Raw genomic sequence first — 12145 nt, 5'->3', positions numbered from 1 at the left:
AGACACAGAGATGCGTGTATAAATTATGGGCTACATAGAGCAGCGGCGAAGAGCCCAGGCTCTGGAGACAGACTGTGACATTGTGAGGATTATATGTAATATGTGCAGAACAATGCCTAACATAAGTGCTTTATAGATGATTGTTCTTATTATCATTATAGAAGGATTAAAAGCTAAAAATCACTTATACTAGAGAGAGAAAAATTATGTGAGTTCAACAGTGTGGTACGAGATCAGGGGTACTTGCTGGATACTTTGGAGAGAGAAACAAGAAGAGACACTAGTGAAAAAAAACTTTGGCAGTTTCATTACTTTTATGATTCTAATACAACTTGGGTATGGTACAGGAAAGCAATTGTGCACCGTTTATATAGGAAAATGGAGTATATTATCAGAATGAATTCTGTAGTAGATATTTGTCATTTGGCCTTTTTTTCTTTGCCTAACACTATTCCATTCCACTTCTGGTATGAATTCCTGAATGTTAAAACACTGTGGTAATAAACAAAAGAAACCAACACTGGCTTATTAAACCAAAAAAGTGCATTGGGATAGTTCACAAAATCAAAGAAACTTCTCTATGAAAAACCTCAGGGAAAACTCAAAGATACTCTATAGAGATCGTCTGTATTAAGTCATGAACCTTCTCTTTAGGAAGCCACCACTGGATGGTAGTTCAAACTAGGAGATGGAATATTACTGCCCCAACTTGGGTCAGATCTTTGAATTCTTAGATTAGTTAGCCATATAAAGAAACAGGAGAGGAAGCACAGATTTAGTCACTGGAGGAATTGTTGAAAACTGAGAAGGCACCCCAGTTGTATTTCAAATGCTGAAATATGAATAATTCCTCATTTTAGCATTTTTTCTTAATAAATGACTTACAATATTCATATTAGCTTCAGGGTTTGCGTTGTTTCCTTTCTTATCATAACCATACATAGATCCAAGAGGAAGCATCCAGCATGCTGCTACTAAAAGCTGCCACATTTGGGATCTGCCTGGGAACGGAAATTTAATATATTTGTCATCAAGATAAATTCTATGAAGTGAAATTTGGTGTAATCTTTTTATAACACTGCTGTGAGAGAGAGCAGAAACATACTTCTAGGCTGTGCTTTAACCAGTAGAATACTGAATTATACAACATTCATTCCATGAAAAATCTAAAATGACTTTTTAGTAAGAAAAGAAAAGATGGAAGGAAAGAAGAAAAGAGGGAATGAATGGAAAGGAACAGAGAAAACAATCAATCAAGTTTCCAGTAGATAACTGGACAAAAGAGGGAATAGATAATTTGTAGAAAAGAAATGTAATGGCCAATAAATTAATCAAAGCACATTTAGTATCTCTAGTTATTAGATAGATTGGTACTTTTTTCTGATGGTGGAGTTTGTCATTGGCAAAACCTTTATGAAAAAAATTTGTTAACATGTCTTATAAATTTAAAAGTGTTCATAACCTTCACTCAGTAATTTTGTTTTCAGGAATCTATCTAAAAGAAAAATGATGTATATATAAACACTCGGTATAAAATTATTTCTTATTGTATATATTAAGACAGTAAAATTTCCCAAAGTAAGAGACTGGTGACCTAAATTATGGGTGAGAAAAATGGAATTATTCAGTCATTAATATTATGCTTATGTGTGATATGTGAAAATTCCTGCTACATAATACATATGGAAAAACAGAATTCAAATTGTGCATATATTTTGAGTTCAATGATGACATGAACCATAATAGAAAAAAAAGCCTAAACATCAAATTTTAATTATAGTTAGATGATTATTTTCTCATTTTTAAAGTTTTTTCACACTTTCTAAATTTTCTATATCCAGTATTACCTTATCATAAGACAGATATTATTATTTAAACTTTTTTAAAAATTGTGAACATTGTAGAGAGAAAAAGATTATGAGTATTTCTTATTTGTCTTTGAAACTACTTAAGTTTAAAGCAAAAAACAACTTTGCAAAAACAACCAAGGGGAACATTATTCAGGAGGACTTCTTTTTACAGTGACTTGTAAAATACAGATCTTCAAATTATTTTAGAAAATACACCCTCCCTGCTAATCTGTTTTGTTACTGTATAGTAATATAATATATTGACATCTAAATTAATACAGATTAATATAGCTTAATTCTGGTGCAACTCTATGGCAGCAATAATAATATCACCTTCAGAAGCAATAATTATTGCTATTACAACTATGTATTGAGCACCTATTCTGTACCAAATAATGTGCCAGACGTACATTATTTCATTTTATTCTCAAAATAATTCTAAAAGATAGGAAATATTGGACTGGGCATGGTGGCTCATGCCTGTAATCCCAGCACTTTGGAAGGCTAAGGCGGGCTGATCACTTCAGTCCAGGAGTATGAGACCAGCCTGGGCAATATGGAAAACCCTATTTCTAAAAAAAATACAAAAAATTAGCCAGGCATGGTGACATGCACCTGTAGTCCCAGCTACTCATGGGGCTGAGGTAGGAGGATCACCTGGGCCCAGGAGGTTGAGGCTCCAGTGAGCTGTGATAGCACCACCACTGCATGCCAGCCTGGGTGACAGAGTGAAACCCTGTCAGAAAGAAAGGAAGAGAGAAAGAGAGAGAAAGAGAAAGAGAGAAAGAAAAGAAAAGAAAAGAAAAAAAGAAGAAAAGAGAGAGATTGAGAAAGAAAGAGAGAAAGAGAGAGAGAAAGAGAAAAAAAGAAAGGAAGGAAGGAAGAAAGAAAGGAAAGAAAGAAAGAAAGAAAGAAAGAAAGAAAGAAAAAGAAAGAAAGAAAAAAGAAAAGAAAGAAAAGGATGGGAAATATTGTCCTCATTTTATTTAAAATAAAACTGGGTCTTACAGAAGTCAAGTAATTTGCCCAGCATCAAACAGATGGTCATGGAGGCAGAATCTGAACTCAGGGTGCCTGACTCTTGGAAATGCACACGAAGACTGTCTTTTAACCATTCAGTCCATTCAGGCTGGTTTTATGGGGGCCCTCTGGCTTCTGTGTGTCTAATTAGTGTTTATCTAAGTATGGCCCATAGACCACAGGCATCATAATCATCATGAAAAACACTGAAGACTCTTAGACCTCACACTGAAAACTCTTAGACCTCACCACTGCCCAGCTGAAGAAGAATCTATTGTGGGGTGCCCAGGAATCTGCATTTTAAACCATCATTACGAGTGGTTCATACACATTCTAAAGTTTAAAAAAACAGCCAGACTGGTTGGATTCTTTCAAAAGAGAAACTTTATCATTTTCATTTCTGTTTCTCTGAGACCTAGCATGGAGGTTTTTATAAATGCCAATAAAATGGATAGATGAAGGAGTAAATGAATACGTTATTTAATTTTTTTTTTTTTTCCCCTGAAACTGAGTTTCGCTCTTGTTGCCCAGACTGGAGTATAATGGCGCGACCTTGACTCACTGCAACATTCGCCTCCTGGGTTCAAGGGATTCTCCTGCCCCAGTCTCCGGAATAGCTGGGGTTACAGGCGCGAGCCGCCACACCTAATTTTTTGTATTTTTGGTAGAGACGGGGTTTCACCATTTCACCATTTTGGCTGGTCTCGCACTCCTTACTCCTGGTGTTCCACCTGCCTCGGCTTCCCAAAGCACTGGGATTACAGGAGTGGGCCACCGCCCCTGGCCATGTTATTTAATCTTAATGACTACGCCAAATTGACTCACTATTTTATATTACATATTGCTTCACTGGTTTGATTTTATTCCACTTCATCATTCCTCACCGAGAGTAAGCTTTGAATGTTGATCAGGTCCTTACCTTGGGATTATATTTTATGGCAAAGTAGTAGCGAAATGTGTAAAATTTGGTCTTCTCTCTCAAGGCTTTGACAGTTTACATGCTCTCATTTCTGCTGAGTGGTTGGCATTTTGAGGCCTCTGAATCACAATCACCGGTAAATAAACCTGGGGCCCTTGTGCTGGAGCAGATCCAGCTCTCTTCCAAAATGGCTAAACCTGTGGGTGTTCTAATGTTGCAGGGGAAGAGGGCTGTGAGCTAGCACAATGTGCTCCTTATAGAAAGAGCTGGGATCCAGCCCCAAGGGATGGCACAAGGATATACTAGCCATGACAGATTGCCTTTTGTAACCATGACATACAGCCCATCAGCTGCCTTTGTTTCACTCCCTTGTGTTATATGGATCTGGATATAGAAGGATGACACACCCCAGCAAGAGGAGTCTCTACGTGTTCCATTTAGGAAGGAGTGTCAAGTCCAATCTAAACAGCCTGTTTTCCAGCACCTCTTATGAGGGGTGTTCTTACCTGCTTTGCCTATCCAAGCCTTATAGTAGTAACTATAATTGTTGGGTAAGGGTGCTTGATTCAGGAACCTCTCTTAATAATACTCTGAGTTTTTAAATTTATTTGACCTGTTTCTGTGACAGCTCCCTGATGAGTATTGCCTTCTCATGTGTCCCACATCAACATTCTGCTGGTTCATATATCCTTATATTCTATATAATATCATATATCCTTATATCCTGGTTCATATATCCTTATATGCATTAGCATACTAGACTAAGAAATATAAAGATATTAGACTAAGAAATATAAGGATATTAGACTAAGAAATATAAGGATATTAGACTAAGGATATGCTAATGCATATAAGGATTTTAGAGTAAGAAAAAAGCAGACATGATAAATTCCAGGGGATTCTCAGTTTGTAAAGATGAGACCCTTGGTTGCAAGTACTCAGATTAAATCACAATAGATTATATTTATTGTATATTTTATTATAAATGTAATCTATAATAGATTATATTGATTTATCACTCTAAATCCACTTTTCACATTGCTGTCTTACAAAACATGACTCCCATAAAATGCTATTTGTATAAAGAGGCCATGGGTAAATATATGTTAAACTCTATATGTGTGTGTACATATTATGTATATGACTTCCTTGGAGACTCATAGACTCTGTGTGTATGTGTGTGTGTGCGCGTGCATAAAACTTGCTTGGATATTCAGACTACACACACACATACAGGCACATGTATGCGGATAGACTTATATAAATGCTATAAACATCACTTATTTGGAGAGCCTTAGTTTATAATTAAGGTTTGCTATAGTCCTGCAATCAAGACTCTATTTAACTTTATTTAACCTACTTTTCTGCAGTCTTTTTTAAAACTTTTATTTTGGATTCAGGGATAGATGTGAAGGTTTGTTATATACATAAACTTGTGTCATGGAGGTTTTTGCACAGATTATTTCATCACCCAGGTACAAAGCCTAGTACCAAATAGTTATTTTTTCTGATCCTCTTCCTCCTCCCACCCTCCACCCTCAAGTAGGTCCCAAGGTCTGTTGTTCCTCTCTTTGTGTCCATGAGTTATTAAATGCTGGTTTAATATTTCTTTCTTTATTTACTATACCAAAAAAATCTATATAATGAAGGAAAGGCTAAAATAAGTGGGCAAAAATTGGAAATTTCTCCTTCAAAAGTTTCTTCAGGCAGATGCTCTACATGACTGTGGAGACAGCTACTAGTTTTACTCAAATTTGGTTGGAATTTGGTTGGGAAAAGGTACATTACCTGCAAGACCCTCTTCCCATGCTCAAAAATCTCACTTCTCCAATAGTTGCTTTTTGTCTGCTCCCTGCCCCCAACCCCTCTAGCTACTGCAGTCAGTAGGAAATATGAGACTTTCAAGGGAATGTTGCCTTGACGTATGTTTGATTTTATATTGGGTTCATATATTGTACATCAAATGCATGTTGATTATATGTAGGCAGTTCTCATAAGTAATGCATTTTGCACTGACAAATACCTTGATGGTGAAATCAAGTATAGCAATTTCTCAACAAAAGAATATCAGAAGTAATAGAGACCTTAATTCCATTTTTCTTATTGTCCCGTAATAGGAACTATCAGGCTCATCAAGCAAACACTTAACAACAACTTATGGCAATGGTTGGAGAGCATTCTTAACCAGTCCCCACCCTAATTCTTCACTATATTCATAAATGGAGGTGAGAATTGGCCAGAGTGTTCAGGTACAAAGACCCCACAGAAAACTCTAAGCTCTAAGTTTGGAAAACTCTTAAGTTTAGAAAATTTAGAGAGGTCAGTTTCTACAGATGAATTTCAGTTTGATCAATGGTAAAATAAAGCTAATGATGAATCCCTGAAAGCTTTGTGGAGAATTCTGAGTTAAAATTCTAACTCTGTCCTTCAGAAGATATGGCAGCCATGAGATTGCAGCTATCAGAGCTTCAACTGTGGGGAGCAAAACTGGCTATGAGCCACAGCTCCTGTGTCTCAACTCCATCACTAGCTTCCCAATGAAGCCACACATTGTAGACATTTCCTAACTATTGGCTATCACTGTTTTATTATTAGTTGTGTGATTGCTAGGCAATTAAACGTCTCCGAAACTTAATTTTCTTATCTGTATAGTGATATAACAACACTTACATGTATAACAACACCTACATGTAGGGTTGGCTTAAGATGATAAAGATGTGATAAATAAGATGATAAATAATGTCTATAAAACATCTAACAATGCTTGACTCTTAGTAAATGGTAGCTATTGTTATCACATGTCTTCTATTTCTGTGATTATTTCAGTTGTATGTGTTGGTTCTCCAACTAGTTCATAAGCTTCTTATGGGCAAGAACCACATTTTATACTTTATGTTATAAATACAAATGCTTCATATTTATAACTTTTTAAATCTTTTGTGTCTGTAGTTTTGTTTATACTGAATATGGCACAATTATTTCAATTGACTTATGAAAAATAACAACATATTTTGTACCAACACTTCTCAAATAGAATAAGAGCAGTCAAGAATTTCTGTTTACTTGTTAATTCTACTAATAATTTTCATTCTTGACTGTATAGAGTACTTTGCCTATTTAATCTATAATTTATATACCATGGACTGAGCATCTATATGCTTAATCATTATTTTTCCACCACTAGCAAATGTAAATGTCAGTTTAGAATTTGAACAATATCTGTTTTATTCAATTTCTTTTCACTGAGTCTTACTCCCCTTATGAAAATATTTTCAAAGTATTAATAGAGGTTAGAAAGTTTGGGAACAGTGTAACTCATTGGAAGATTACAAGAGAGGAATAATTTTGTCTTAACAAATTTGAGTGACAAAGTAAAAAATAGGATAGGGCCCAGAAAAGTGAAAATAGAAAATATCTTGTATATGTAGGTTACCTGGTAAACAAATAAAAGACACAAAACAAAGCTGATGTCAACATGCACAATAAAATGTAAGCAAAATGTGTGACATCCTCACAGCCCAAGGAAGATGTGACAAATGGGATTAAAATTTACATACATATATAATTTTCTAAAGTGTATATATATATAAAATTTTCATCCTATATAATATTTGGCTTCCCTCTATATATACACACATATATACATCTATATATATATAATTTTCTAAATAATATGTATGTATATGTATAGAAGGAAACCAAGAATAATATTAGTGAAAGACATGTAACCATATCTTGCCTGTCATCAGTTATGGCATACATTTTTTATTTCATCTTTTCTTGATTAATGAGCTTAGAAAGATATGGAAAAGAAATATGGGAATGGAGAATGTATGGGAGGAAGAAAATGATTATATAATAGATCATTATTTGGACAAAAGAATAAAAGGTCCATGTTTACAATGAATCAATATTATGATCTTAAGCAGGGTAAACAAAAAACTGCAAGAGCCAAATTCAGTTTTTTGAAACTGAAGGATCTTTTTCTTCAGGAGAGGGATCTTTCTGTATAAGATTGCTTTAATTCTTGTTATTTGTAATACAAATTAAAAACTTGTTTTCAATTACAAGAGGATTTTAAAATAAACTATGATGTATGTATTTAATCTTGTAGATAAATCCATTAAATTATTTTTAAAGACTATATAATAACATGAAAACATACTCATAACATGATTTTAAATTGAGGAAAAACTTGTTGGGCAAAAGAATTGTATACACCAATAGTCTATAAAGTATACAATAATTTTCAAGAAATACACAGGCACATATGTAGTTTTAAAAGAATGAAATTCTAGACCTTTGACTCTCATCTATACTCTTTTGTAATACTAATTTGGCCTGAGAATTTCTGGTTTGAAGCAGATTCTCCTTTTCTAACTTTGCAAAGGAAAAGCCCAACCCTCTCCTTTCCTGAATCTTACAATGTGAAGTGTTCCAGACTGAGACTCCCTAACAAGGGAATAATTGACAATATTGACATTAGTATTGGGAAAGGAACGACTATTAATAAAAATAGCAATCCCTTTCCAAGGGCATTTAACCTCTGCAAGTCAGTTTCCAATAGTTTGCTTTGAAAAAAAAGGTAGAAAAAGGATGCACTTGAGTGGTTAGTAGATAGATCATAAAAAATAATTTTTGTGTCTTGGCTGGAAACCATAATTCTCAGCAGACTAACACAGGAACCAAAATCCAAACACTGCATGTTCTCAGTCATAGGTGAGAGTTGAACAATGAGAACACAGGGAGGGGAACATCACACACCGGGGCCTGTTGGGGGCTGGGGGACAAGGAGAGGGATAGCATTAGGAGAAATATCTAATGTAGATTACGGGTTGATGGGTGCAGCAAACCACCATGGCACATGTATACCTATGTGACAAACCTGCACGTTCTGCATATGTGTCCCAGAACTTAAAGTACAATAAAAAAAAAATTTTTTTGTTGATGCATCACTATGTGATTTGTGACACAGAGCTTCATAAAGAGCTCAAAAAATTGTGGCATTATGTAAACATGGTTTCTCAGCACTACTCACATCTATTCAAAAAATGAAAAAATTGATGATGAATTTTGTTTCATTCTGTCAATAAATAATAATCATCAATGGATGCAGAAATTGAAAGGAAAAGATACATTTATGTCATTAAGAAAAGCATTGCCAATCCAGTTTTACTCCCAATGCTTAATCATTTTTCATTAAACTTTTAATGTGTTATGATCCTTTGGACAATTATATACAAATAAAAATTAAAACAACACATCATTAAAAACTTTTTAAAAAATGCAACCTTATGATCACAGGAAATGAAAACAATTTAAGTTTTAATGTATATGGGCCTTTTAGTTGCAGAGAATAATCTACTGATCAATAAAAGAAATAATAACACAAATATGTTATATTAAAATATATTTGTAAGAATATGTAAAACATCTGTAGAAATGACTGGAATGAGAATATGAATAGAAGGAGAAAAACAAAATATGTAAAACTTCAAATTCATTAAATAAGGGAATTTTTAAACGGATGATATTAGGCATCAAATCATTATTCTATTGGATGTGTTTTGAAAATTGTGTAACAATTTAATTTTAAACTATTAATATATACAATGTGCTATAAAGTGCATCCTTAGCAACAATTTAAAAATATGACAGAAATTTTATATGCCAACCAAAAAATGTGCAGTCACTTACAGAGTTTTGCAAACTTTGGGGCTATAGAAGCAAAAATAATATTTAAGGAACTGTTATATATTTTTAAATTTTTATTGCTTTTAAACTTCTGAAACAAATTAAAAAAAAAAAAAGGGGTCTTCGAAAGACTAGAAAAATTACCCCAAAATGAAAATACTTACATTTGATCAATGGGAATAAACATTTTCCCTCTTCCACTAATTTGCTTATAGGTTATATATTTTCCTTGATGAATTTATTAGCTTTAATTATCCTTATAATAATAGCAAAGGTTATGACATTTATAAATAATTAGGTATAAATTTAAACTCAATGACCTCTAAGTAAATGTCCTAGATGTATTCTTAGGGGCAAAGTTCAGAAGTTTTAGTACTTACATCTTGTAATAATCATTTCAGCAGTATCCCATAGTTTTTGTTTATTAAAAGATTCTTGGCAGCCATACAAATGACCGGGTTTGCCAGAAGACTGGTGTTTATCAATTAGAATGTTTTGTCATTGGCCACATTTTTCCGTTTTATCTAACATTTTAAATCTAAAAACCCAATGGGTGTTCACAAAGATTTAGGATCTGTCTTGCTCCTACCTCAGCGTCCTTCATAAAGCTCTAATACTTTTAACCTCTTACCAAAACACAGTAACTCACAACTATTAGTGGTCAGGTTTGTCAGAAACTAGATTTAAATTGCTTCCCTGTTTTCCCCCACCCACAGGGTGAAAGACAATGAATCAGGAAGAGTGAGGAGACTATTAACAAGTGAATGAAAGGAAATCTTTACACAACAGGATATCCAGTCCTAAAAATTGCGGATTTGAGAATTAAACACCTAGCACATTTGAATCAGGAAAAAGGACTAGGCAACTTTGATGGAATTTTCAAATAGGTTAAGATGCCAGTAGCTCCGTGCTCTAAGCCTAGAGGCAAGCAGAAAAGAACAAGAGTCTTAGGACGAATGGGAAATAAAATGCCAAGGCAGAAAAAAAATGAATAACAAACATATTTAAAGAGCATTGTATTTCACATGTCTTCTGTAATATGAAGGACAAAGCACTTGTCCTGCCTGGCACAATAGGCTCTGAATGATTGTTGCTTCAAATTGAAGGTAGCAATTAAATAAAATAAACCACAAAGGAAGAGCAGTGAAGGAAATAATTTTTCCCTCAATGTCCTTACAAAATAAAGGAGAGACAGGATAGGCCAACAAAGGAATATGAAATCAAGTCATATTGGAGTAAAATGGCACTTTAACTTCACATTGTTATTCCAAAATTCAGCTCCATACTCTCATATTTACAGTCTGAAGTGCTAAGTGTGCCAAGGTGCTATATATTTGAGTTGGTTTCTGTTTTCAGACATGAAGAAAGCCTGGTAAAACCTGCTTTCTTATTTCTAGAAAAAGGGTAACTTATTTCTAGAAAAAGGATAACAAACAAAAACTAATAACAGTTTGGCTTTGACACATAGAATTAAAGAATAATGATTTAATCTCTCTATGTCTAGAGGGGATATTAGTCCATCCAATTGACTCCTCTTCATCTTTCTAGCTTCCAATCAGGTCTGCAATTAAGAGGGTGACAGGAGCATGTTACTCTTAAATATCATCTATATTAATGTGAACCACATTTTCACTCCTAACCCAGTAAAGCTATTTATTACAAAGCAGCAGAAAAACAGAATGGTGTGTCTTCCACAAATGATTAAGTTCATAAGCAGTAGTGTCACTCTTGACAGTCACTTTGCTTCATATTCCCCTGCAGATGACTGTGATCATAAAAAAGAATATTCATACTCAAGGCCATTGGAATGAGAACATTAAGAGCTTTCTGAAAAATAATAAATGGCTTTGAAAACATTATCCAAACATTATTTCCCAACCCCCTAGATACAAGACTCAAAAGAGAGGTTCATAAAAAGTATCTATTGCTAGATTTTTCCAGGTGTAGGCTTGTGATACCTCCTCTCACTGAGATTCAAATATGGTGGTGCCTGCTTTCTAAATGCTATAGCTTTCTGAAAGGGAAAACTTGTCATAACATGCCTAGAAGACTCTCCATCTGAAGTTGTCACATTATACTCTTGCTGTGTCTTGCTTAACCTGATAGAATCAAAATCCAATATTCATCATCAACATGTAAAGTTCTGTCCCTCTGAAGGTTTCCCGTGTCTCACTAATATACTATGATCCAGGCTCTGCAAATAGATGAAAAGCCATTACCTGATCCAAGTCTTTGGAGGTCTGTCTTCAAGTCCTGGAGCTTCAGGTGCATTCCAGATTCTTCCAGAGGCAACTGTCAGTGGAACATGCTGTGTTCTAAACAGCTCAGAAGATGTCGCAACTAGAAATTTCTCAACTGGAAGCAGATTAATCATGGTTTCAAATATGGCAGATGCTACTAAGTTAACCTTGTCAGGTGAGTTCTTAGCCAGTGATGAAAAAGAGTGTGATTGAGACTAAAATTCTTACTCCTGCCAAGGCAATCCTCGTGTTCTATGCCTCAAGGGTCAGATGAATTGGAAGATTCTCAGCCGAATCTGAGACTCTCTACTTAGAAAATAATAGACTCTCTACTTAGAAAATAATTTCCACCAAGGGTGGATGAAGTGACCCCAGTCATATGAGCATCTCTATAAAATGCCACATCCTCTTGCCTCATCCAG

At 34.5% G+C, this 12145-nt stretch overlaps 1 protein-coding gene across 2 annotated transcripts in view; it reads right to left on the bottom strand.

Moving 5' to 3' along the window:
* The window catches only part of LIPK (lipase family member K), a 40761-nt gene extending 28984 nt beyond the window's left edge, over positions 1-11777 (bottom strand). Inside the window, exons 1-3 of one of the 2 annotated variants that reach the window (XM_065520191.1) lie at positions 11703-11777; positions 11526-11582; positions 886-1001 (exon numbers count right to left, since the gene is read on the bottom strand). In XM_065520191.1, the coding sequence (XP_065376263.1) occupies positions 886-1001; positions 11526-11541 (132 nt within the window). In that variant the 5' untranslated portion in view covers positions 11542-11582; positions 11703-11777. The remainder of the gene's footprint in view (positions 1-885; positions 1002-11525; positions 11583-11702) is intronic. The other variant, XM_015456916.3, reaches the window with a different exon arrangement.
* Positions 11778-12145: the final 368 nt, after the last annotated feature.

Source organism: Macaca fascicularis, chromosome 9, assembly GCF_037993035.2.
Source record: "Macaca fascicularis isolate 582-1 chromosome 9, T2T-MFA8v1.1".
NCBI classification, from domain to species: domain Eukaryota; kingdom Metazoa; phylum Chordata; class Mammalia; order Primates; family Cercopithecidae; genus Macaca; species Macaca fascicularis.
The sequence above is the reverse complement of the archived record's forward strand: the minus strand, read 5'-3'. Positions and strand labels throughout refer to the sequence as shown.